Source organism: Bos indicus x Bos taurus, chromosome 1, assembly GCF_003369695.1.
Source record: "Bos indicus x Bos taurus breed Angus x Brahman F1 hybrid chromosome 1, Bos_hybrid_MaternalHap_v2.0, whole genome shotgun sequence".
Lineage (NCBI taxonomy): Eukaryota > Metazoa > Chordata > Mammalia > Artiodactyla > Bovidae > Bos > Bos indicus x Bos taurus.
The window spans coordinates 130,353,657-130,379,557 of record NC_040076.1 but is presented as its reverse complement, the minus strand read 5'-3'; the positions used below and the strand labels follow the sequence as shown (position 1 = coordinate 130,379,557).

General features: G+C 40.3%; 1 protein-coding gene across 1 annotated transcript; it reads right to left on the bottom strand.

The window, feature by feature from the left end:
• Positions 1 to 2,252: 2,252 nt before the first annotated feature.
• Positions 2,253 to 25,778, bottom strand: DBR1 (debranching RNA lariats 1). The gene is made up of 9 exons (XM_027545305.1): positions 25,692 to 25,778; positions 13,661 to 14,137; positions 12,687 to 12,811; positions 10,691 to 10,771; positions 8,846 to 8,931; positions 7,529 to 7,753; positions 4,011 to 4,091; positions 3,616 to 3,761; positions 2,253 to 3,143 (listed from the first exon to the last, which is right to left on the bottom strand). Exons 2-9 carry the CDS (start codon positions 13,855 to 13,857, stop codon positions 2,450 to 2,452), a joined length of 1,635 nt encoding a protein of 544 aa, XP_027401106.1. The 5' UTR covers positions 13,858 to 14,137; positions 25,692 to 25,778; the 3' UTR covers positions 2,253 to 2,449.
• Between the last annotated feature and the right edge of the window lie 123 nt (positions 25,779 to 25,901).

The following is a 25,901-nucleotide window of genomic DNA, read 5'->3' as shown; positions in this document are numbered from 1 at the left end:
TGCTTACTCTTTCTTGACTGGGTAAGCTAGGGATTATCTTTTTTTTCCCTTGAGAAAGACCACTTATCAACTCTATTATTTATTTTATATCTAATTACTTTCTGCTTTAAACTTTATTAAAAATTTCTAAAGAATAATTGTCAGAGTTTATGGAAATTCAATCAAATCAGTGATGGGGAAAATCCATAGTTTTTAAATATTTTATATGAGAATTAAAATCAGTGAATTATTCAACACAAAAAAGAAAGTAAACAAGAAGATGGAAAGCAATAAAGATAAAACCCCCGAAGTCGAAGACATTTTTCAAGTCAGATGTTGACAAGACAGAAGCCAAGTGCCAGCACATTCTCCTAGATTAGCTCCTGAACTTCAACTGCTGTGGGAGGATGGAATCCTGGAATAGTCTTTGGGTTCCATGAGTTCTGACCCAAATGCTGGGTTACAATCTCCTCTGGTGGCCCAGGCATTCTAACCAGAGACAGAACAGAATGCGGCTTCTCCACATGGATCTTTATACACTCTTTAATATTAGTAACCTGTTATGTAGCATGAGAGGCAGCACCAATGCAACTTGACCCCTACTAATAACTTTTGTCTTTTTAAAGGTGGTGTTAGAGCATTCATTTTTTTATTTTTTTAATTCAAGTACAGTTGATTTACAATGTCATGTTAGTCTCAGGTGTACAACACAGTGATTCAGTTTTGCATATATATGCTTCCCTTGTGGCTCAGCTGGTAAAGAATCCGTCTGCAATGCAGGAGACCTGGGTTCGATCCCTGGGTTGGGAAGATCCCCTGGAGAAGGGAAAGGCTACCAACTCTAGTATTCTGGCCTGGAGAACTCCACGGACTGTATAGTCCATGGGGTCGCAGAGTTGGACACGACTGATTTTCACTTCACTTCATGTATGTACATACATATATATATATATTCTATTTAAAATTCCTTTATAGGTTATTACAAAAATTTTTTCTAAGTAATTTTATTTTTGGCTGTGAGATCTTTGTTGGGCAGGCTTTTTTCTCTAGTTGTGGAGAGTGGGAGCTACTCTATAGTTACAGTGCAAGGGTTTCTCACTGTGGTGGCTTCTCTTGTTGCAGAGCACGGGCTCTAGGACACACAGGCTTCAGTAGTTGCGGCTCCCAGGCTCTACAGCATAAGCTCAATAGTTGTAGCGTGTGAGCTTAGTTACATTAAAATTAAAGCTAAAGTTAAATATAATATGTAAATGTCAACAGGTTTATATTAATCTCAGCAAATAAGTATACGATTTTATGTTTGCCAATGTTGAGTACTTATTTCCTGAAATCTTATCTACCCTCTTTAGTTTCAATTATATTTGACAGACATTGATGGGGAAACAGTGGAAGACTTTATTTTTGGGGGGCTCCAAAATCACTGCAGATGGTGACTGCAGCCATGAAATTAAAAGATGCTTACTCCTTGGAAGAAAAGTTATGACCAACCTAGACAGCATATTAAAAAGCAGAGACATTACTTTGCCAACAAAAGTCTGTCTAGTCAAAGCTATGGTTTTCCCAGCGGTCGTGTATGGATGTGAGAGTTGGACTATAAAGAAAACTGGGTGCCAATGAATTGATGCTTTTGAACTGTGGTGTTGGAGAAGACTCTTGAGAGTCCCTTGGACTGCAAGGAGATCCAACCAGTTCATCCTTAAGCAAATCGGTCCTGGGTGTTCATTGGAAGGACTGATGTTGAAGCTGAAACTCTAATACTTTGGCCACCTGATGTGAAGAACTGACTGATTTGAAAAGACCCTGATGCTGGGAAAGATTGAAGGCAGGAAGAGAAGGGGACGACAGAGGATGAGATGGTTGGATGGCATCATCGACTCAATGGACACGAGTTTGAGTAAACTCCGGGAGTTGGTGATGGACAGGGAGGCCTGGCGTACTGCAGTCTATGGGTCACAAAGAGTCAGACACGACTGAGTGACTGAACTGAACTGAAGAGCTGACCAGAGAAAATATTTATAACAAATGAAAAGAGAGCACATATAAGTATAGATACAATAATGACTTAACTGTGTAAAAAATATATATAAATATGCCATATTTTATACACCAAAATACTTATAGTGGTAGTAACTCTCTGAAGGCAAGAATCCTTGTCTTACTCATCCTTGTAGTGCCATCTTATAGAAGAGTAACTGGTACAAAGTATGTGTTCAGTAAGTGCTTGCTGAAAAAAAATTAAAGTGAATTAAGTTCTCAGAAAAAGGGGTACTCAATCAAGTAAATATATGAAATTTTAATATCTTTTTCATCTGAAATATACAAAGTTCTAAAGATAAAATATATACCGAACTAAAATCTTCTTATGTAACTTCATTATTACAAACTTAAGTCTTGAGTCAAAGATCCAATTCTAAAAATATAGTCTTAAAAATCATGTATCTACATATAATACTAAGACAAGTAAACTGTCTCAGGCTGTATCATTATCATCCACTGCGGCATAGATGGCTTGATTCCTTCTCTTGATTTTCTTTCTTTGTTCAGGTTCATGTTCATCACTCAGCCTCTTCAGTGGCACCGTGGTTAAGTCCTTTCCATCCCCCAAGTCCACAGGGTCACCAGAATTCCCCTCCTTGCACACTGGGGAACCCGATGTATCGTCAGAAGATACAGTCATGGAACTTGGCAAGATCCTGATGTCAGAGAAGCTTGCAGAAAAGTCAGAAGCTTGATCACAAGACGGTTCTACAGACGGTGTATTCGTGTCACTGTGTGCACTTACAATACTATCATCATACTCCTCTTCTTCATCTAACATGATCTCATCTGGATTAATAGAGGACAGGGCAGATGTGTCTGTGTTATATTCACTAGGGTCTTCTCCAGAGTCATTACCCTCCGTGTCATCCTGCCCTTCATAGTCACCACACAAGTGCTGGTCTTCCTTGGCCTTCTGAAGCCTGACGTTAATGTCTGTGATGCCAAGTTGGGCACAAAATTCAGTCGTCTGAGGACTGATCCTATGAACCAACTGCATCTGTGTCTGTGGCTTGCTAGGGTCATAACAAGCAGCTGTTATACTAAAGTTATTTGGAACTTTGAGGTCATGATTCAATTTCTCCAGTACTTCGTTAATAGCTTCTTTTGTTGCACTGTAATCCCATCTAAAAAGTCAAAAACAATAGCTTTTTACATTTTATCGACCTCAGCAATAAATAATGAAATCTAAGTATGGACTGCAGGTGAAAGAATTAAAAAATTAACCACATTTCAAAATTAATAAAATTATAGTTAACTTAGCAAAGGGCCATTTCTGAAATTAAAACAATTTTTAGAAAAAGCTGTCCTTAACTCATGCCCTAAAACAAGTACAAATTATTTTAATGTGCAAACCAAATCTCCACCATCGTACAGTTTGATGCACTTATACACTTACTAGAGCTGGTGCTCAGCAGTCCATTTTCTTGGATTTCTTAGATGGAAAAAGTGCAGTTTTCATATCAGTCGGTAAACTCTGACTTGTTCTGACAGTCGTTTAACAATAACTCCTTTGATTAAAAAAATTATAACAAGGTGGAGGAGACAAAAACTGTGCATACAATGGAGACAGCAAATCCTAAATAAGGCCAGACTTACCTTGTATGCAGGCCATTATTCTCAGGCATATTCCACAGGCGCTCAGTCACATTAATAAGATCATCAGTAGCCCTGAGAACAGTGAGCCATTCAGCATCATATTCCAAGTAATCAGGAGCACTGGGGTCATGTTCTACTTCTATTACCTACAGGAAGAAATCGGTAATTTTAAGAAATACATACGCGTTCTTATATTCTAGAAATGTCAATATAACAACACAGTTTAGGAATTTAATTTAGTAGCTTAAAAACATTAACTTAAACATTCCCCAAGAAAACTCAGAATATATAAATTACAAAGAACAACAATAAATTCTGAAAGAATAGTTAGTAATTTCTTTTTTAATCATAGGAAGAGCAAACTACATGGCAAAGTTATTTCATTTTCTCTTTACCTGAAGAAAGTCTCTGTGTGGTAAGCACTTGTCCAAGGCTAGAAATTTGGTTGCTTTGGTTGACTGTCCTTTATCCATGGTCTAGAAAATATGAACTATGATTTAATAAAGAATGTTAAAACATCCTCGGGTGGGTGGGGTGGGGAGGGAGAGGTCATATGTATACCTATGGCTGATTCATGTTCATTATGGCAGAAACCAACACAACATTGTAAAGCAATTATCCTCCAATTAAAAATTAAAAAAAAAAAAATCATCTCAGGCAAGTCATACATTGAATAGGATAGAAATAATCTTTATTACCCATACCTCTAAGCTGTGTGTTAAAGGAACAACTGTTACTTTTCCAAAACAAGTTAGCTCTATTTCTACTTGTACAATGGCAAGCAAGGCACTTAAATTCTCTGCATTTCAATTTCCTTACAAGAGGACTTCCCTGGTGGTCCAGTGATTAAGAGTCTGCCTGCCAGTGCCGGGGACACAGGTTTGATTCCTGGTCCAGGAAGATCTCACATGCCACAGAACAGCTAAACTGGGTGCTACAATTACTGAGCCCACACACTGCAGCCACTGAAGCCCACACACCGCAACTAGAGCTGTGCACTGCAATTAGAGAAGCCCAGGCAAAGCAACGAAGACCCAGCACAGACAAAAGAAAAGTCCTTATAGTAGTCACAGCAGAAAGTAATGGTGGTAATGATAATGTTAAAGCAAATAAAACACAAAAACCAAAGTGTATAACACAAAGGTTAAAGAACAGACAAGAGAAGAGCTTAAAAGCAAACTGGCAGAGCTAAAACCATAAAACTTGTAGAAGAATTAATAGGAGAAAACTTTTGTAACCCTGGGTTAGGCAAAGATTCTTAGATATAACACCAAAGTAGATATTCACCAATAAAAATGAAAGCAATAGTGACACTCGCTACAAAAATGATCCTCAAAGCAAGTAAAAGAAAGAAAGCAGAAACCAAAGACTATTTATTTTATGATTCCACTTATACGAAATGTTCAGAAAAGGTACGTCCACAGAGATAAAAAGCAGTAGTTGGCTGGGGCTGAGGGCAGGAACACAGACTGACATCAAAGAGGCACACAGGATCTTTTGGGGTGATGGAAATGTTCTAAAATTGGATTATATATGATGTTTGCACAACTCCAGAAATTTACTAAGAATCACTGAATTCTACACTTAAAACAGGTGAATTTTTTGATATGGAAATAAAAATCCAATAAAGCTCTTTTTAAAAAGTGAACTGGCAGAAAGCAACATGGGGGGATCACAAACATGAAAGTCACACTGGAAGAAGTAAAAAGTGACTCACTAAGAACAGCAAGGAAGCAAGCTCTTCAACACCCTGCTGAGAGTTTTGACTCCGTGGTGGGGAGGGAGTGGCCGGTGGGAGGCACAGAGACCACGAGCAGATTCGGGAAGCACGGTGGTTCTGAGGAAAGGTGATCTCTGGTGTTGGTAAAGAGCTCAAACAGAAGACTGGTGAAGTCAGAGGTGCCAAGAAAAAGGGGATCAAACATAGCCTTAATTCAGAGACACAAGCTTCTGAGGTTGACACCAGAAGACTAAGTTGGGCAGGTGGGGGTGGGGGTGGAATATCAAGTCAGGTGCTTCAGTAACAGTCCAAGAAAGTCACAAGCCCAGAAGAGATTAACAAGGACGCGGGGCAGGTGACTGACAGAAACAGAAGACTTGGAGATGAGGATAATCACGTTGGCAATAGCCCAAAGGAAGATGAAAGAGGTCACCTTGCTTCCTTCCCCCAGTGAAGCTGGGGAGTGAGAATAAGAGAGGGCCCACAGGCATGTTTTCAGACAGAACCTTCCAGACTGTGTTTGAGGAGCATCACTGAAGTACACCTCTACCATAGAAAAGGATTTGGTCCAGTAAGTTCAGGAAGCACTGCATACCCCATCCCCAATCCTGGAGTAAGGTGATGCCCATTAGGACATTAAAGACTCTCAGGTTGACTTCCCAGGCGGTCCAGTGGTTAAAAAATCCACCTTCCAATGCAGGGGACACAGGGATTAGGGTTAGGGAAAAAAGATCCCACATGCATGGGGCAACTAAGCCCACACTGCAACCACTGAGCCTGAGAGCACGCTCTGGGGCCCATGCACCACAACTAGGGAGAACCCAAGTGCCACGTGCGATCCCACGAGTTGCAACTAAGACCCAATGCAGCCGAATAAATAATAAAGACGCTCAGAAATTCTAGAGAAGCTTCTGAAAAGGTATCTCTGTTAACCCAGTGTGTTCTAAACATTTTCCCTAGGGAATACTTTATGGGAAAGTCAGAATTAAGTCAGAATTGGAGGTGAAAGGAAGAACCATGTATTTCCATAAAAGCCTAGCTCTAAAGTCTATATTATCTACCTGCTATCAAGCACAATCAGCTATGCAGTTACCCAAGGAGCACTCCAGAAGTTTTCCTCCCTCTGTCACTAAATTCTGATGATTCTGCTTCCAAAATATCTCTGGAGCCTGCGTCGTTCTGTGTTCCCTCTTGCCATAGGTTAGAACCTCATCTTTTACTTACATAGCCTGCTCTGTCTCCCACTTTACATTACTCCAACCCACACACAAAACTGTTGCCAAACTAATCCTTCTGAAATGAAACTCTCATGTCACTATCTCCCAACTTTCCCAAACTGCAGAGAAGGGCTGGGAGGCAGCTATGATCTTGCTCCAGCTTTCTCTCTCCCTGTGCCTCAGCCCCAGAGACCAATTGCACTTCCCCAAAGACAGAGTGCCGAAGAATTGATGCCTTTGAACTGTGGTGTTGGAGAAGACTCTTGAGAGTCCCTTGGACTGCAAGGAGATCCAACCAGTCCATTCTAAAGGAGATCAGTCCTGGGTGTTCTTTGGAAGGAATGATGCTAAAGCTGAAACTCCAGTACTTTGGCCACCTCATGCGAAGAACTGACTCATTGGAAAAGACTCTGATGCTGGGAGGGATTGGGGGCAGGAGGAGAAGGGAACGACAGAGGATGAGATGGCTGGACGGCATCACTGACTCGATGGACTGAGTTTGAATGAACTCCAGGAGTTGGTGATGGACAGGGAAGCCTGGCGTGCTGCGATTCATGGGGTCGCAAAGAGTCGGACACGACTAAGTGACTGAACTGAACTGAAAGATGCCACACTCTCAGACTTACAGCCTGTGCACACACTGGTCCCTTGGCCTAGATTACCCTGATAACCTGCTTCTTCTTGGCAACATCAATTCCTTTAGAAGACCTCCTCTATCCCTTCATCTCTCTGTCCACATCCCCACCTTACCGTGGCCTGGTTCAGGTGCTCCCACAGTACCCTAGCACTTTTGTCACAGACCTACTACACTATTCTATAATTGACTGCTTGTCCCTTCTTCCATTTGGATGCTGAGTTACTCACAAAAGGAAACTTATCTTTGATTTCTTTCGCTAACTTCCCAACTGTGCCCATGGTGCCCATAGATGTTCAGTAAGCGTTTATTAAATCAAAGAATAAACATTTTGGTTCCTACCTGGTGCTGCATCAAGGCTGCAAACTTTACATGTAGGTGGGCAGAAAACCAGTAAGTAGGTTTTAAGTGCTCTAAAAGCTCGGAGGCAGCAGGACTTCCTAGTGTGTTATTTTCCACTTCTTGTCGGAAAAAAGATTTAGTCTTAAGAAGTTGCTTCTTGTTTCCATAATGATAGATACTTCTTGGCCAATCATGAGATAAGAATATGTCCATAGGCTGCTTCAGCTTTAAAAGAAAAAGAAAAGAAAGCAAGCTCTTAAAAAGAGATTAAACAAAAGGAATCCTCTGCCTTCCTTCCACTATCACACAACCACTTACCCACAGAGTTCTCTAGATTTCAGTGAATTCATCCTAGGGACACTTTATTTAATGAAATTATAGAAATACTGAGCTACTCACTCATCAAGGCAAAGAGAAATAACTTTCTCTTTACCTCATAAATGATCCTTATTTTCTATGGCAAGGCAGCTCAGTAGAGACACACTTTGATTAGACTGCCAGGCTCAGTTCAGCCTGGCAGACTCTACCACTGAACAGTGTGGGAAGTCTCCGGCAGGTGACTTTACCTAACTGAGCCTTGGCCTCTCACCCTTAGTGTGACAAAGTTGAGCAATATCTATCTCACAGAATCTGAGTGACATTTATATGAACTATCACAGATGAAAATTGCTAGCCCAGTTAAGCACTGAAAACTGAAAGTGAAAGTCACTCAGTCATGTCCAACTCTGTGACCCCCTGGGCTACACCGTCCATGGATTTCTCCAGGCCAGAATACTGGAGTGGGTAGCCTTTCCCTTCTCCAGGGGATCCTCCCAACCCAGGTCTCATGAATTGCAGGCAGATTCTTTACCAGCTGAGCCACAAGGGAAGCCCAGGCACTAAATGGGATCACAAACAAAAACCTAGTCTCACCCACTCTCCAATTAAGCCAGTGTTTCAATATGACCTTCACGATTTTCCTATATCCTCTATTATCACTATTATTTTCTATTTAATATCACTATTTAAAATAAAAAAGTAATACTTTCTGTAAACTATCACTTTTTTCCAATATGTATTCATCAGCTTTACCTTAAGGAATAGTAGCTGAAATCATGGATCAAACATTTTATTATTAATCACTAAAATAAATGTATAGCCATTAAAAATTTATAAATGTTCATCTGTGAACCTCCTAAAAACAACTCAAGATCCAAATTTTAGAAATATAGAATTAAGCTCTTCTTGGAAGTAGTAGACTAAACTGATCAAAATACATTCTGGTACACAATTTCTTTACATTTTTTTCAAGTCTGCCATAGTATAGTTTTTACATACCTGTTTTAATTTGTAGACTTCAATATTTCTCACATGATATATACTCCTTACTGTAGCTGCATTATAAGGGGGGCACTCAAAATGACCTTAAAGAAGAGAAGTTGTATTCAACTCCTTTAAATACTGAAAATATAAATACATACATATACTGCTCCAAAACTGATGTTTGTCATCAATACTTTTGGTTTTTAAAAATTTTATTTGAAAAACCCTGCTCTCTAAATGCTGGTATTTTCTAATAAGTAATTACAAAGTATAAATCTAAATGACTAGAGGGGCTTCTGATTTTTAAAATTAAATTATATTTAATTTTAGAATACACTGCTTATTCACATAGTTTAAGATTTAAAAGATGTACCATCTGATAGGTATAGGGGAATGCGAAAGAAGAGTGAGGGAAGGATGGATGGGGAATTTGGCATATGGCATGTGGGATCTCAGTTCCCTGACCAGGGATTAAACCTAAGCTCCCTGCAGTGGAAGCTTGGAGTCTTAACCACTGGATCGCCAAAGAAGTCCCTATATCGTGATATACTTAACTAGTTCCCATCTTTTGCAATTACAAAGAAGACTGAAATAAATAAATTTGTTTATATCATTTTGTACTTGTGGACTATATCTGTAGATAAATTCCTAGAAGTAGAATACCTTAGTCAAAATACTTGTATAATTTCCACAGATATTACCAATTATCCTCCAAAGAGTGGTTCCTATTTGCATCTCCACCTGCTACATATGAGATGGCCTATTTTTGTAGACCTGTTCCAACAGTTTACAACAGGGAGCAGGGCAGCAAGGAACAGACTTGAATTTAATAGCTATACTGAGGATATAAAAATTTTAGCTGCCAATTTAATTCATGAAAGTTTAAAATCAATGGGAATCCAAGCTATTTCTTTAAAATCAAGTTACGATTCATTCAGATTCAGTGTGGTATACTTATACAATGGAATACTATTCACAAATTAAAATGAATACAGTTACATGTATCAACATGGATTTCAAAAACATATAAACAAATGTTGCATAAAAATATATGTAAAATGATACACTTATAATGAAGTTTAAAGCACTCTATATAATACAATGTTTAAAGCTATTAACTGATATGGTAATGACATAAAATAATCAAGTGAATGATAAACACCAAATTCAGACTAGTGACTGCCTGGTGAAGTAAGAGAGGAAAAAAGGGGAGAGATGGGACTGAGGACAGACAAACAATGAATTTTGATTGTATCTGCACTCCTTTTTTTTTTCTTAAAAATCAAAACTAAAAATGGCAAAATACCAAATAAAACTAAATGGTGGATACACAGATGATACATTCTAATGTTCTGTATGTTTTCATATGTATATAATATTTTATAAATTTAACAAACCTATTCATAAAAGAAATTCAATGAAAAAGTCAAACTATATATTACGTTTAAGTTACTCTGTGGCATACAAGTTCTAAAGTTTAAAAACAATTCTCAGGGGACGACCCTAGTGGTCTGGTGGTTAAGAATCCACCTTCCAAAGCAGGAGACATAGAGTTGATCCCTGGCTGGGGAACTAAGACCTCACAGCCATGAGGCAACTAAGCCCACAAGCCACAACCAGAGAAGCCCCCACAATGAAATTAGAGACATCCTCCCACCACAACAAAGACTAGTGCCGCCAAAAATAAAATAAAAACTTTAAAATAATAATAAAAATAAATAATAAGAAATTAAAACAATTTTCAGAATAACAATACCCACTTTGTTGTACACCTGAAATTAATGTAACAACGTAAGTCAAGTTTACTTCAATTTTTAAAAAAAGAATGTAACTTTTTTTTTTTTTAAAGGATAATAATACCTTTTCGATAGTCATGAGATTTAAAGATACCAGAGATTCCACCAATTCTTACTCCTCGGTATTTTACTACTCCTGCCAAACCTGAAAAATTACACAATTAAATAAAATTACTATAGGATAAAGCAATCTCTTTACTAACTTAACGGTTTGGAGGCCAAGAATACCATTCAGTCCTAAAATTATGTGAAAATTAAGTATCATGATGAGGTTACCCTTTTACATAGAAATATGCCAACAATATATAAGGTGGACGAGGGAGAGGGGACTAGAAGCAAATCAGGCAAGAGACTGAGCGGAGAGGGAGGAACAAATGAGACAGGGTGTGTGAAGAGGGAAATTGTGGTTTTGTTGTGTAGTCAGTCACTCCAGTACTCTTGCCTGGAAAATCCCAAGGATGGAAGAGCCTGGCAGACTACAGTCCATGGGGTCTCGAAGAGTCGAACATTACTGAGTGACTTCACTTTCATGCATTGGAGAAGGAAATGGCAATCCACTTCAGTATTCTTGTCTGGAGAATCCCAGGGACAGAGCAGCCTGCTGGGCTGCCGTCTGTGGGGTCGCACAGAGTCGGACACAACTGAAGCAACTTAGCAGCAGCAGCAGTCATTAAGTCCTGTTCGACTGTTTTGTGACCCCATGGACTGTAGCCTGCCAGGCTCCTCTGTCCATATGATTTTCCAGGCAAGAATACTGGAGTGGGTTGCCATTTCCTTCTCCAAGGGGTCTTTCCCACCCAGGGATCAAACTCGTGTCTCCTGCATTGGCAGGCAGATTCTTTACCACTGAGTCACCTGGGAGGTTGGTACCTAATAGAATATGGGGAGGGGGTGGGGGAAATAGGGGAAAATGTTCTATGATGGATTTATATGTTATAAACCTAAAAGTCAAAGGTGTAAAGTATAAAGAACCTGCAGTTTCTATATTTCATTTCTGATTGATCATCTTCAATTTCACCCTTTCACAATACTACAATTGTCAAAAGAAGATCAATCAGTAAAAAAGAAGAAGAATGAAGTTTCTAAAGTTCAGAAACATCTGTAAACATTTAAATAAAGACATGAAAGGACTGTATAGTTCAAAAGAATTAAAAATGAACCTGAACCTAATCAGGACTATAAACCTAAATGCAAATTACAGGCAACACACAGGATAAAAGGAGTGCTAAACAACACGAGGGAATCCAGTCAGCTAAACCTAGAAAGCAGGAAAGTCTGTTACTGCCACATAAATTCCCCATTTTCTTCAACATAAATAGCATGAGGGGTAGGGAGGAAAGTGAAAAGGGACAGTTAATAAGATTCCAGAATCATGACAATCAAATAAAATGCGCAGACCTTGTTTGGATCCTATGTGAATAAGTCAACTGTAAAACAGACTTCTTTGTGATAATCAGGGAAATATGAACATAAACTAGGTAACAGATAATAATAGATAATTGGTATAATCCTGGTACTGTAGTAGTGGTATTTTAAAAAATCTTCATCCCTTAAAAATACATGCTAAAGTATTTACAGGTGAAATAATCTGATGGCTAAGATTTGCTTTAAAATACTACAATCACCTCCTTCCACAAAAGAATTTAGTGGGGAGTGGGTTAAAAGAAGGAACACAGAATGATAATCGTTGTTACAGCTGGTTAATAGGTACAGAGATTCATTATACTATTCTCTATTTTATCAATGTTTAACAATTTCCATTATTAAAAGTTTATTTCTTTAATTTAATAAGAGGAATAGGAAAAAAATAAAGAGAATGCAAACAGTGTGGAAGCTCTTTGCAGTTACATTAAGTATTGCTTAAAGCACTAAATGATGCATGGGCATATTCTCAAGATTGCCTACTTATGTGAATTATTTTAGTTAAATTTTCATAATTAACTATTTAAATCAAGACAGTCCACAAACACCACACATCTCAAGATGCTGATCAACTGATATACAAATCCTGGCAGGCTCTTCCATGCCATCAGACCAAGAAATTACCCATAAACACATACCTAAATAATAAATGTTTGGTGCTACCCAGCCACCGTAGGGTAACTCTTGCAAATGATTTGAGGCTTCATGGTTTCCCCCAATGAAAATCGTGAGAACTGGGGCCTTCTTCTCCCCAGAGTAATACCTAGAACATAAGGTTAAAAGTTGTCAATTGGTATTGCAGAAATGAGACACAGAGAAACGCAAGTGGGCACGCCTATACAATTAGTCACAGCAGAAAAGCAAAATGATCTCAAGGAAAAAAATCTGAGCTCATCATAAAAACTTTAAAAGCTCTTCCTAAACGAATTCCCCATCCTTTTCCTTAAGAATGAAGAGCTGCCACTTTGGGTTTCAAGCCAAAGTATGTTCAGTGAGCTCAAAAACTTTTGTCAGTTCACTGCTAAAGCCTTAGTTTCTAGAATGAGGACTGCTTTGTGTGTGCTGTGTTTAGTCCTCAGTAGTGTCCGACTCTTTGTGACCCCATGGACTGTAGCCCGCCAGGATCCTCTGTCCATGGAATTCTCCAGGCAAGAATAATGGAGTGAATTGCCATGCCCTCCTCCAGGAGATCTTCCCAACCCAGGGATCGAACCCACGTCTCTTGCATTACGGGCGGATTCTTCATCTTCTGAGCCATCGGGCAAGCCCTGAACGAGGACTAGCACACAGCAAGGATCCAATAAAAACTCTTGGATCATTAAATGAACAAGTCCCAGAGTTTTATCAAGCATTAAGGTAGAGGAACCTGTCACTTTCTTTCTCCAGGTGTCCCTCTCAGGCTGAGATCCCTTTCGAAACAAATAGATGAATGGAAAGAAGAAAAGTGACTGACATTTACTAAACGCCAGTTCCTAGATACACAGCATGAACAAAGACGAGAAACGAGAACTAAGAGAGACAGCTGGTCAGTGGTAGGCACACGGGATTGGAACCCAGCCCCCACCGCTGGCTGCCCCACACCTCGTACCGCGGGCCGGGCCGCGTCCCTCACCTGTAGAAGGTTTGCATGTGGCGGTACTTGGGCGGCACGGCCATGCAACGCAGGTCGGCCTCGTTGCGCACTGCCTGGAAGTCGCCGCAGCAGAGCAGAAGGTCTATCCGCCCCGGGCCGCGCCGCTCCGCCAGCGCCAGCGTCTCATAGATCTTGTCCAGCTCGCCGTGGCAACAGCCGGCCACAGCCACGCGCATCCCTGCCGGTCCGAAGAGGGGAGCGCTGCCCGCAACCCCTTAAGCCAGAACCAGCCCAGGACAGATAGCGAAGACCAGACTGAGCTCAGCAGCCGCCCGCCTTTCCTGACATGCCGCCTCCTGCAACCAAGTCTCCAGTAGTATAATTCACTTCCGCTTTCCAAATCTCGCGAGAAAGGGATCGGAAGGGCAGCATCCACTCAGGGATTGCAGGGAAAGTTCAAAGACTCGGATTTTGCCTGTCTTGGCGGGTTTTTGAGTACGAACAGATTGACAGATGCTAGAAATTAAAACCAGAATAGTAAAATAAACATTCCCGAAAATAGTGTAGTTTGATAATATGAAACCAAACTTAGGGTGTATACCCCTCACGGCAAAGATAGTTGCCTGAAATTGATTAGAAATTAAAAGGTTTCTAAAAGACACTCCAAAATAAAAACAAATTTAAAATAAAACTGAAAAACCCACTGACGATTTTGAAATTATCTCTTCGAGGAGTTTCTAAAATTATCAGGGGTTTTTGTTTGTGTGTTTTTTTTTTTAAGGGGACCGGGGACTCTTCATTTTCCTACTAGTCGTTTGTATAACTAGACAGCAAACTCAATGAAAGCGGAAGAATGTCTCGAAAACATCCAGGAGGGAAAAGGACCAGACTGACAGTTGATGAATTTGTGGCCAAGGCAGAAACAAATAAACAAATAAAACCCTTATGGCAAATTTAATCAAGAAAAGAATCGAACTTCTGGAGATCAAACCCAGGTTTCTTGCATTGCAGGCGGATTCTTTACCGTCTGAGCCACCAGGGAAGCCCAGGAATACTGATTCTGTTAGAGTAAAGACAGTATCTAGATAGAGGCACTCATTTTGTTTAGTTGCTAAGTCATGTCCATTCTTTTGTGACTCAATGGACTGTAGCCTACCAGGCTTCTCTGTTCATGGAATTTCCCAGGCAAGAATACTGGAGTGTTGCCATTTCCTTCTCCAGGGAATCTTCCTGACCCAAGGATTGAACCTGTGTCTCCTGCTTGGCAGGCAGATTCTTTGCCTCTGAGCCACCAGGGAAGCCAATACTCAATGATGAGCAAGATGAAAAAAGAAACCACATGTGAACTATGGAAACAGGCTAAAAAAAGCCTAATCTAGGGTAAAGCTGAACAGATATTAATTAAAACTTTGTAGCTACAACAAGACCTTTCTCCTCTAAATCAAGTCTGCTTGTTGAAGTGGTTGATTCCAAGGCAGAAGTACAACATGAGCCTGGATCTTCTTGTACCAAAAAAAAAAGGTGTGCTCCTTGAAAATATGTGAGTTATTTTCAAATATCTTTTGATATTAATTTCTAACATAATTCCACAGGGATAAGAGAACAGACTCTAGGATTTCAATACCTTTAGACCATGAAAATTTTGCACCTTGTTTTATGTCCCTGGATATGTCCCCTATTTTATAGTCTGTGGTAACTGGAATAGAATTTGTATCCTACTGTTGTATGAAAATTGTATTTTCACCTAATTGTGCCTTTTAGGCCTACTATATGCTTCTACTTTTCTGTATATTCATTCTATTAGTTTTTAAGAGTTTGATAGTGAAATTCCAACTAAAAGTCTTAATTAATCTACTTAAAAAATAATTGTAATATACAGTGGAACTGTATGTAACTCTGTTCTGTATTTTCCAAGTCTCCTATAAATGTGTTATCATATTTTCATAATTTAAAAAATAAAAAAGAAAGACAAAAAGAAAATGAAAACAGGAAGTACTCAAAGAATCTGGAACATCAAAATGACATTGACTGAAGGCTTTCTTACAGGCCAAATCTGAAACAATTTCAGCATCAAAATGCATAATTGTAGTAACAGACATTAGCCCATTGAATAAAGTAAGAATACACTATTTCATTCTGGCAGAAGTAAGTGAATAAACAAGTAAATAGGAAAAGAGAGCTCACATTTACATAAGAATGCTGATTGATAAGTATAGAAGGAAAGTTGGAGTTAAAAATTACCATTTACCATCATCATCATCACTGTTCCAAGTAAGAATTTTCAATGAATGTTAAAACAACTAGGAAAAACTTTGAAGAGTAATAGGATATTTATAGGGCTTCCATGGTAACTCAGCGGTTAAGAATCCATCTGCAATACAGGAGACACAGGAGACCTGGGTTCAATCCCTAGGTCGGGAAGATCCCCTGGAGGAGGGCATGGCAACCCACTCCAGTATTCTTGCCTGGAGGATTCCATGGACAGAGGAGCCTGGGGAGCTACCGTCCATGAGGTCACAAAGACTCAGACACGACTGAAGCGACTGAGCACACGCGGACATACACACACACAGGATACTTATATAGTCTCAACGTATCTATTATTTGAAGCTATTTATATGATCTCAATTATTGGAGAAGGAAATAGCAACCCACTCATTTATTCTTGCCTGGAGAATTCCATTGACAGAGGAACCTGACTGGCTGCAATCCATGGGGTCACAAAGAGTCAGATAGGACTGAGCGACTTGCACTTCACTTGTATGATCTCAAAGTTTCTTTCCAAAAGATACTTTTCTTTTTTTTTAACAAGGAGACAAATAGGGATTTTACACTAGAGAAACCTTACAGACACCACTTAATAGAGTGATCAAAGTTAATCTCACTAGGAATGGACAAATCCACATCATGTGTCTCCTGAGATGACTTACATTATTTCTGTGGTATTCCTACAAAAAATGCATAACCTGAATCTAATCTTGAAAGATAGGAGATAAATTGAAATTGACAAAAAATATTAAACTACCTGGCCTGTCTTTTATTTTTAATATGATTGTTGTGAAATACAAGGACAGACTGAGAAAGATTAAAAACCAAAGGATACTGAAGATTTGTGAGAACTGAATGCTATGTGCTGCTATAAAAATACATTAAGATAATTGCAAAATCTGAATAAAATCGGTAAATTAGATAGCACTGTATCAGTGTTAATTTCCTGATCTTGATCATTTTACTATGGCTACATAAAGGATTCCCTTGTTTTTAGAAAACACACACTGAAATATTTAGAAACATATATATCTGCCCATTCATGTGGTGCAGGGGCTAGAAGCTAAGAAACTACATTTCTTAGAGTTCCTTGCCAGCTGAAGTCTGGATTAGGTTTTGCAAATGAGAAACATTTGTGTAAAGTTAGGAGGTAGAAGAAAAGTAAAAACCATTTCTTTTCTCTTCTGGCTCTGGCAACAGTTGTGGCAGCTCAGCACCCCGAGCTCATTTAGTGATGGTAAACTTCTTGCTGTTCCTGATCCGGAGTAAACTATTCCCTCCCTGTTTACCCAATAATTTTATAATCTTTTTGCTTAAAATACCTAAAATGGGTTCTGTATTCTTGTGTGTTATACCAGCTTAGATATCATTCAAGCAAAAGGCAAGAAGCAAGATATTTTCAGCCATGAAAGGCCTCCAAGGAGACAATACCCATGAGCCCCTCTTGAAAAAATATGACTTGACAATGAAATCCAGCCAAGTAAGAGTTGAATAAAAATAAATAACACAGGAAAGAACTGCATTTAAAAGATGGATGATTTAGAACAGAGTGAGGGAATCGGAAGTGCTGTGGTAGGGGTAGGGCACTTAATGAATGTAGGGTGGTTCTGCAAGACTATGTTGATAGGGTGACACTGAGCTTCACGAAATAAGGGAATGAGCTATGGAGCTATCTGGGCAGTGAGTTTTCTAGTCAGTTTATAAATAAAATGTTATAAACATCAAGATAAAACATCCATCCCTGCTATCTGTATCTTGTAATTGAACTAAGTGGTTGTGGCACTACCACACCTGATGCTGCTGCTGCTGCTAAGTCACTTCAGTCGTGTCCGACTCTGTGCGACCCCGTAGACAGCAGCCCACCAGGCTCCTCTGTCCATGGGATTCTCCAGGCAAGAACACTGGAGTGGGTTGCCATTTCCTCCTCCAATGCATGAAAGTCAAAGTGAAGTCGCTCAGTCCTGTCCGGCTCCTAGCGACCCCATGGACTGCAGCCCACCAGGCTCCTCCGTCCATGGGATTTTCCAGGCAAGAGTACTGGAGTGGGGTGCCATTGCCTTCTCCAGGCAGTACACTAATTGCAAGAAACAAGTGAGCAAGTCTGCCGTGGGAAAACTAGAGAGGCAAACATCACAGAGATATATTAATAAAAAGAGTTCTGCGGCGACTCTAGGCTCTGCATTTTTAACTTGTCAGACCTTCCATCAGACTTCCTAATTTCATCAGACTTTTTTATTTAAAGCTAACAATATCTCTTGTTTATAGGTTTGGTGTCTTTTCAGATTCCATTCCTGTCTTGTAAATGGTGAAGATTGAATTTACTTTGCCTAACTTGTCACCTTTACATCTCCATTTTCAAACTCATTTGCCTACTATGGTCATTATTGCTTGGAGTGGGGATGTGGGTGTCTTTTCAGTTCAGTTCAGTCACTTAGTCATGTCCGACTCTTTGCGACCCCATGAACCTCAGCATGCCAGGCCTCCCTGTCCATCAGCAACTCCCAGAGTCCACCCAAACCCATGTCCGTTATGTTGGTGATGCCATCCAACCATCTCATCCTTTCTCGTCCCCTTTTCCTCCTGCCCTCTACTTTCTCAGCATCAGGGTCTTTTCAAATGAGTCAGCTCTCTGCATCAAGTGGCCAAAGTATTGGAGTTTCAGCTTCAACATCAGTCCCTCCAATGAACACCCAGGACTGATCTCCTTTAGGATGGACTGTTTGAATCTCCTTGCAGTCCAAGGGACTCTCAAGCGTCTTCTCCAACACCACAATTCAAAAGTATCAATTCTTCTGGGCTCAGCATTCTTTATAATCCAACTCTCACATCCATACATGACTACTGGAAAAACCATAGCCTTGACTAGACAGACCTTTGTTGGCAAAGTAATGTCTCTGCTTTTGAATATGCTGTTTAGGTTGGTCATAACTTTCCTTCCAAGGAGTAAGCGTCTTTTAATTTCATGGCTGCAATCACCATCCGCAGTATTTTGGAGTCCAGAAAAATAAAGTCAGCCACTGTTTCTCCATCTATTTGCCATGAAGTGATGGGACCGGATGCCATGATCTCAGTTTTCTGAATGTTGAGCTTTAAGCCAACTTTTTCTCTCTCCTCTTTCACTTTCATCAAGAGGCTCTTTAGTTCTTCACTTTCTGCCATAAGGGTGGTGTCATCTGCGTATCTGAGGTTATGGATATTTCTCCTGGCAATTTTGATTTCAGCTTGTGCTTCCTCCAGCCCAGCGTTTCTCATGATGTACTCTGCATATAAGTTAAATAAGCAGCGTGACAAAATACAGCCTTGATGTACTCCTTTTCCTATTTGGAACCAGTCTGTTGTTCCATATCCAGTTCTAACTGTTACTTCCTGACCTGTATACAGGTTTCTCAAGAGGCAGGTCAGGTGATCTGGTATTCCTATCTCTTTCAGAATTTTCCACGGTTTATTGTGATCCACACGGTCAAAGGCTTGGCATAGTCAATAAAGCAGAAATACATGTTTTTCTGGAACTCTCTTGCTTTTTCCATGATCCAGTGGATGTTGGCAATTTGGTCTCTGGTTCCTCTGCCTTTTCTAAAACCAGCTTGAACATCTGGAAGTTCACGGTTTATGTATTGCTGAAGCTTGGCTTGGAGAATTTTGAGCATTACTTTACTAGCATGTGAAATAAGTGCAATTGTGCGGTAGTTTGAGCATTCTTTGGCATTGCCTTTCTTTGGGATTGGAATGAAAACTGACCTTTTCCAGTCCTGTGGCCACTGCTGAGTTTTCCAAATTTGCTGACATATTGAGTGCAGCACAGCATCATCCTTTAGGACTTTAAATAGCTCAACTGGTATTCTGTCACCTCCACTAGCTTTGTTCGTAGTGATACTTCCTAAGGCCCACTTGACTTCACATTCCAGGATGTCTGGCTCTAGGTGAGTGATCACACCATCATGATTATCTGGGTCGTGAAGATCTTTTTGGTATAGTTCTTCTGTGTATTCTTGCCACCTCTTCTTAATATCTTCTGCTTCTGTTAGGTCCATACCATTTCTGTTCTTTATTGAGCCCATCTTTGCATGAAATGTTCCCTTGGTATCCCTAATTTTCTTGAAGAGATCCCTATCTAGTCTTTCTTATTCTATTGTTTTCCTTTATTTCTTTGCATTGATTGCTAAGGAAGGCTTTCTTATCTCTCCTTGGTGTTCTTTGGAACTCTGCATTCAAATGGGTGTGTCTTTCTTTTTCTCCTTTGCTTTTTGCTTCTCTTCTTTTCACAGCTATTTGTAAGGCCTCCTCACACAGCCATTTTGCTGTTTTGCATTTCTTTTTCTTGTGGATGGTCTTGCTCCCTGTCTCCTGTACAATGTCACGAACCTCCGTCCATAGTTCATCAGGCACTCTATCAGATCTAGTCCCTTAAATCTATTTCTCACTTCCACTGTGTAGTCACAAGGGATTTGATTTAGGTCATACCTGAATGGTCCAGTAGTTTCCCCACTTTCTTAAATTTAAGTCTGAATTTGGAGTCCCCAGTAATCCAGAAGATGGTAAGCCATCTGAAGCCCTGCTGGTTTTATAGTGTCTCTTTTCCTATAAATAATTGAGGTCCTTGTCCTAGCATTGATCTTGGAAGATCTGTCAGTGTTTCCACATCTAAATGCAGTGAAGTGGTGTCTTAATTGTTTCATTAGACAAATATTTATGGAAAAGCCACGCTCTGTGTGGAGCAGCACACAGAGCTTTGCCTGGTCTGTTTCTGTTGACCCTTTAGGTCAGAGCTTGGGAGCCACCTCTACCAAAAGGACTTCTTATGACTTTAGTCCTGATGAGGTTTCCTCGTAGACCCTCTCTTAGCCCCACACCCTTTCACTAGTCATCCTACATTCTAATGACTTGTCTCTCTTCTTCCCCACCCTCCCCCAGTGTCACAGGTGTGATATTAGTTCCCTAAGATTGAACTCATGTCCCCTGCAGTGGAAAGTGGAAGCAGAGTCCTAACCACTGGACTGCCAGGGAAGTTCCTCTCTTTCCTTTTTTGAAAGCTCTGTGATAACAGGGAATGTGCCTTTCTTGTTAATTGTATTAGCACCCCTGACCACAGTTCCTGGCACATAGTAGGTACCTAGTAAATACATTTTGTTGAGTGAATTAATTTCCAGGATCCTTGGTCTTCTGATTATTATTCTCTAAAGGAGTTCTTTTCTCATTATTAAAGAAAAAACAGTTGCTTAACCCACAGTGACTCCATTTTTACACTTTAATTCTTCACTCTGTGTTTTCTAAGAACAAAGATATTTTCTTATAACAGTACAGTTATCAAAATCAGTACATTAACAATACCTCATCCACAGAATTTGTTCCCACCTAGCCAGTGTTCCCATTTATGTGCTATGTAGCAAGAGGGGAATTTTATTTTTTTCAGGATTCAATCCTAGAACACAAATTGCATTTAGTAAGTGTCATGTCACTTTAGTTTCCTTTAACCTCTAACAGTTGTTCAGCTTTTCTTGTCTTTCATGCCAGTTTTGAAGGATGTAGATGTGTTATTTTATTGTATGTCCCTCAAGGTTTGTCTGATGTTGGCAGGAATACCACAGAACTGATGTTATATCCTTTTCAGTGAATAATACCATGGGATGTCTATTTATCCCACTAGTGGTATTATTAATTATAATCACTATAATAAAGTGGTATCTATCAAGTTTGAAAGTGAAGTTGATCAGTCATGTCCGACTCTTTGCAACCCCATGGACTGTAGCCTACCAGGCTCCTCAGTACATGGAATTTTCCAGGCAAGAGTACTGGAGTGGGTTGCTATTTCCTTCGCCAGGGGATCTTCCCAACCCAGGGATCGAACCCAGGTTTCCTGCACTGCAGGCAGATGCTTTACCATCTGAGCCACCAGGGAAGCCCATCTATCGTTTATCTACTGTCATTAGTAACTTGTGGGGAGGTTCTGTTTCTCATCATATTTCTCCCAATTAGTTTGAGCATTCATTGATTCTTGCCTCAATTAGAACTCCTATGGTTGTCAAAAGAGTGGTTTTCAAATTCATCATTTCTTCTAAATTTGTAAGTTGAAATCCAGCCATAGCAGTTACCTAGTTATAAAAAGTGCATTTTGTGGACTTCCCTGATTGTCCAGTGGCTAAGACTGTGCTCCCAGTGCAGGGGGCCTGGGTTTAATCTGTGGCTAGGGAACAAGATCCCATGGGCCACACCTAAAAGGTTCCACATGCCACAACTAAGACCCAGCACAACCAAATAAATACATAAAAAACAAAAAGTGCACTTTCTACTTTACTGCTGTTTCTATTAAGAGACTTTTTTATTCAATTCTGCTTTATGTGTATACATATTTTACATCCTCCAAACACCTGAATTATGGATGCAGTATTTCTCATTGCAAAGCTCTTGTCGATTTTCTTTAATTGGTTGCTTGCTTAAGTGCTCTGTAATCCCATGTGGGAGAGTCCTATTGGGTCACAGAGGACTATGTATTAGAGAGCAAAGTATTGAACCTCTCAGAGACTCACTCTTTTCCTGTCTGCTTGAAGGCAGGAGCCACATCTTTATTCACTTTGAATCCCTAGGACAATGTGTGCCAAGTAAACCCACAGTTAGTGTCTGTTGAACCAAACTATATCTCCTCTGTACCACTGTTAGTCCATTTTTTTCTTTTTAATTGATTTAAGAAATCGCTTCTATTTTCAAATCTTTTAAAGGGTCCTCTAAATTCCTTTTGGGATCATTCCTTTTTTGTTTAGTTGCTAAGTCATGTCCAACTCTTGCAGCCCCATGGACTGTAGCCTGCCAGGCTCCTCTGTCCACGGGATTCTCCAGGCAAGAATACCGGAGTGGGTTGCCATTTCCTTCTCCAGGGGACCTTCCCAACCCAGGAATTGAACCCAGGTCTCCTGGATTACAGGCAGATTCTTTACCAGCTGAGCTATGAGGAAAGGTCTTTCTACACCATAAGCTTTCCTTATTATTTTTTTTCTTTCACATTTTTTTTCTTTTCACATGCTTCTACTTTCAAAAATATGGCTTTATTTCTCTACCCTGGCAATTCCCTTTAGACATTTATAAATACTTTTCAGATTTCTTTCCTGCTGTGTTGTTCTTAGTTACTCAGTCATGTCCAACTCTTTCTGACCCCATGGACTGTAGCCCACCAAGTTTCTCTGTCCCTGGGGGATTCTCCAGGCAAGAATACTGGAGTGGGTTGCCATGCCCTCCTCCAGGGTATCTTCCCAACCCAAAGATCAAACCGCATTGCGAGCAGATTCTTTACCATCTGAGTCACCTGGGAAACCCAAGAATACTGGAGTGGGTAGCCTATCCCTTCTCCAGGGGAACTTCCTGACCCAGGAATCGAACCAGGGTCTCCTGCATTGCAGGAGGATGCTTTACCAGCTGAGCCACCCTTATTTTCTGTTGTGTATTCCTACTTTTTCTTTATTAAACTCACACTTTGTTGTGATTTTTTTCATAAATTAATACTGCTTTGAGAAAGGGAAGGATGGGCTGAAATTTCATTCCTGTGTGTTGAGGAGTCTGTGTGGCTGTTCCCAAAGTTAACTGTTTTGTTGTTGCTGTTCCATGGAGGCTGAAACAAATTTTTTAAATTACCCCTCAATTTCTACTCATTATTTAGGTTTGAAGGATGTACTTATGATTCACTTCAGCTCAGTTCAATTGCTTAGTCATGTCTGACTATGGCCCCGTGGACTGCAGCATGCCAGGCTTTCCTGTCCATCACCAACTCCCAGAGCTTACTCAAACTCATGTCCATTGAGTTGGTGATGCCATCCAACCATCTCATCCTCTGTCATCCCCTTCTCCTCTCACTTAAGATTATTTATTAGCAAAATTTGGACTAGAAATGGGATGCCTGATCTCAGAGCTTAGGGCTTTGCTAATCAATACTTCCTTCCTGTAAAACAGTCGTGTCATATTCTGGAAATAAAACAGAAAAGCCTGGATGCTTTGATTTTAGCCACAGTTGTAATGAGGGTTCTATTGCAAGTTTAGATGTATGCTATCTAAATGCATGCATGCAGCTTCAGTCATGTCCAACTCTTTGTGACCCCATGGACTGTAACCCACCAGCCTCCTCTGACCATGGGATTCTCCAGGCAAGAATACTGGAGTGGGTTGTCAGGCCCTCCTCCAGAGGAACTCCCCGACCCAGGGATCAAACCTATGACTCCTTCATCTCCTGCACTGCAGGTGGATTCTTTACAGCTGACCCATTAGGGAAATGTTCTCTGCATTCTACCCTAAATGTGAGCCTTCACATTCTGCTTTTCTACATCAGGTTAGGGAAGCCCTCTCTGTTCTATGCAGAAGTACAATCCAGGAGGGTAGAGAATTAAAAGCTGTGGGAAACTCTTAGTACAGGATGGGAGTGGTGCATTAATGCTCCAACCTCACGATGGCTATCCAGGATTGGAGGCATGCTATAAGTTTTTCAGGGGTCCTTAAGGAATAAGCAGTGACTTCAACAATGGACCCTTACACCGACTTTTTCTTCTTTCTTGTCCCACTCTTGCTGATCCATCAATTCTGTTCCATGGAAACCCTTTCTAAATAAACTAGCTGCACCCAAATCATTGTCCCCAAGATCTACCTTTGGGAGTGCCCAAACTAAGCCACCTGGAGGAGGGCATGGTTTTCTTGCCTGAAGAATCCTGTGGACAGAGGAGCCTGGCAGCCTACAGTCCATAAAGTCGCACAGTTGGACACGACTGAAGTAGCTTAGCAGGCACGCTCTGTACGAGGGCTATGATCTGCTCTTTTGTGGTTTGTAGTGGTATATGATATGGTCCTAGGTGATACATGATGGACATTTAAACATTTTTGTAGTTATTATGTTAATGTGTACTAGACTAAAAATATACTTGACTTTTCAGAGCCTTATGGTTTAGGATGAGGCTAAAATTAATGAGTTGAAATTGGTTTTAAAGAAAAACATTGAGGGAATAATACCTGGGTGCAGATTGGCAAACATTGTGTGGGTGGTATGCAGGGTAATGAAATTTGGGGAATAGTGTTGCGGCAGGAAGAAAACCTAAAATGAAATCCCTGCTTTCTAGAAGGTCAACAGTGAGGGAACACTGGCCCACAAGCAAGAATGATTAGTACCACAATAAATTTGGAAACCAAATACAGGGATAAGATAGGAAAACAGTGAGGAGCAAAGTGAAAGCTACGCTAGAGCTACAACCTCCATGGGAAGGCTATTATCCTAGTCCAGGGGAGAGGTAATACCAGCCTGCGTTAGGGAGTGTCTTCAGCAATGGCATAAGGACGAGTAATATAATAGGTTCATTGCAATCATGCTGTGAAAACCTCGCTGGTTGCGAACAGCATGGAGTTGAAACCTGTTCAGCCAAATCCAGAGCAGCTTTGTCCACATATATACACAACCACACAAATGGAATGAGAGAGCTGAACTCGTCAGTCAGAAAATAGAATTAGAAGCATATTTTTATTTGGCTTCAACGATCAGAGCGGTAGTGTGAATTAGTCAGATTCTTGCCCCCATTTTTTTTTTTTTTTTCTACTTGACTCAGAGGCTCGAGAAACGCTAACACATATACAGCGCTTTCTATGTCTCAGGCATGTTATAAGAGCTTTACATTTTCCATTCTTCTAACCCTTTATTTGACACAGGAGGAAACTGAAGCATGGGAGATGCCCAGGTAATGCAGCTCTGTGAAACAGCAAGGAATAAATTCAGGCGTTCTGGCTCTAGAGTATCTATTCTTTACACTAGAATAAAGAGTCGGAAAATGCTGAAACAGCTCACCCTTCAGCGTCGGATCGTGAAATACTCTTACTGGTGGCAGAACACTTGGCTCTGGGATCACAGTTTCTCCTTCTGTAAGATGGAGATAATAACGACGCTAGGAGTTTGGTGCAAAGAAGGAGTGAGATAATGAATGCGAAAGTGAACTTCAAATTATGTAGGTGGCTCCACACACCAGTCTTTTGGAATAATGAGAACGGGAACTCAAGA

What these genes read in the sequence shown, in the direction of transcription:
- DBR1 (XM_027545305.1), bottom strand. Translation starts at nt 13,857, where the DNA reads ATGCGCGTGGCTGTGGCCGGCTGTTGCCACGGCGAGCTGGACAAGATC. An exon ending in CACATGCAAACCTTCTACAG is followed by an intron (nt 12,812 to 13,660) that starts GTGAGGGACGCG and finishes CTTATGTTCTAG; the next exon opens with GTATTACTCTGGGGAGAAGA. An exon ending in AATAATGGCCTGCATACAAG is followed by an intron (nt 3,144 to 3,615) that starts GTAAGTCTGGCC and finishes TTGACTTTTTAG; the next exon opens with ATGGGATTACAGTGCAACAA.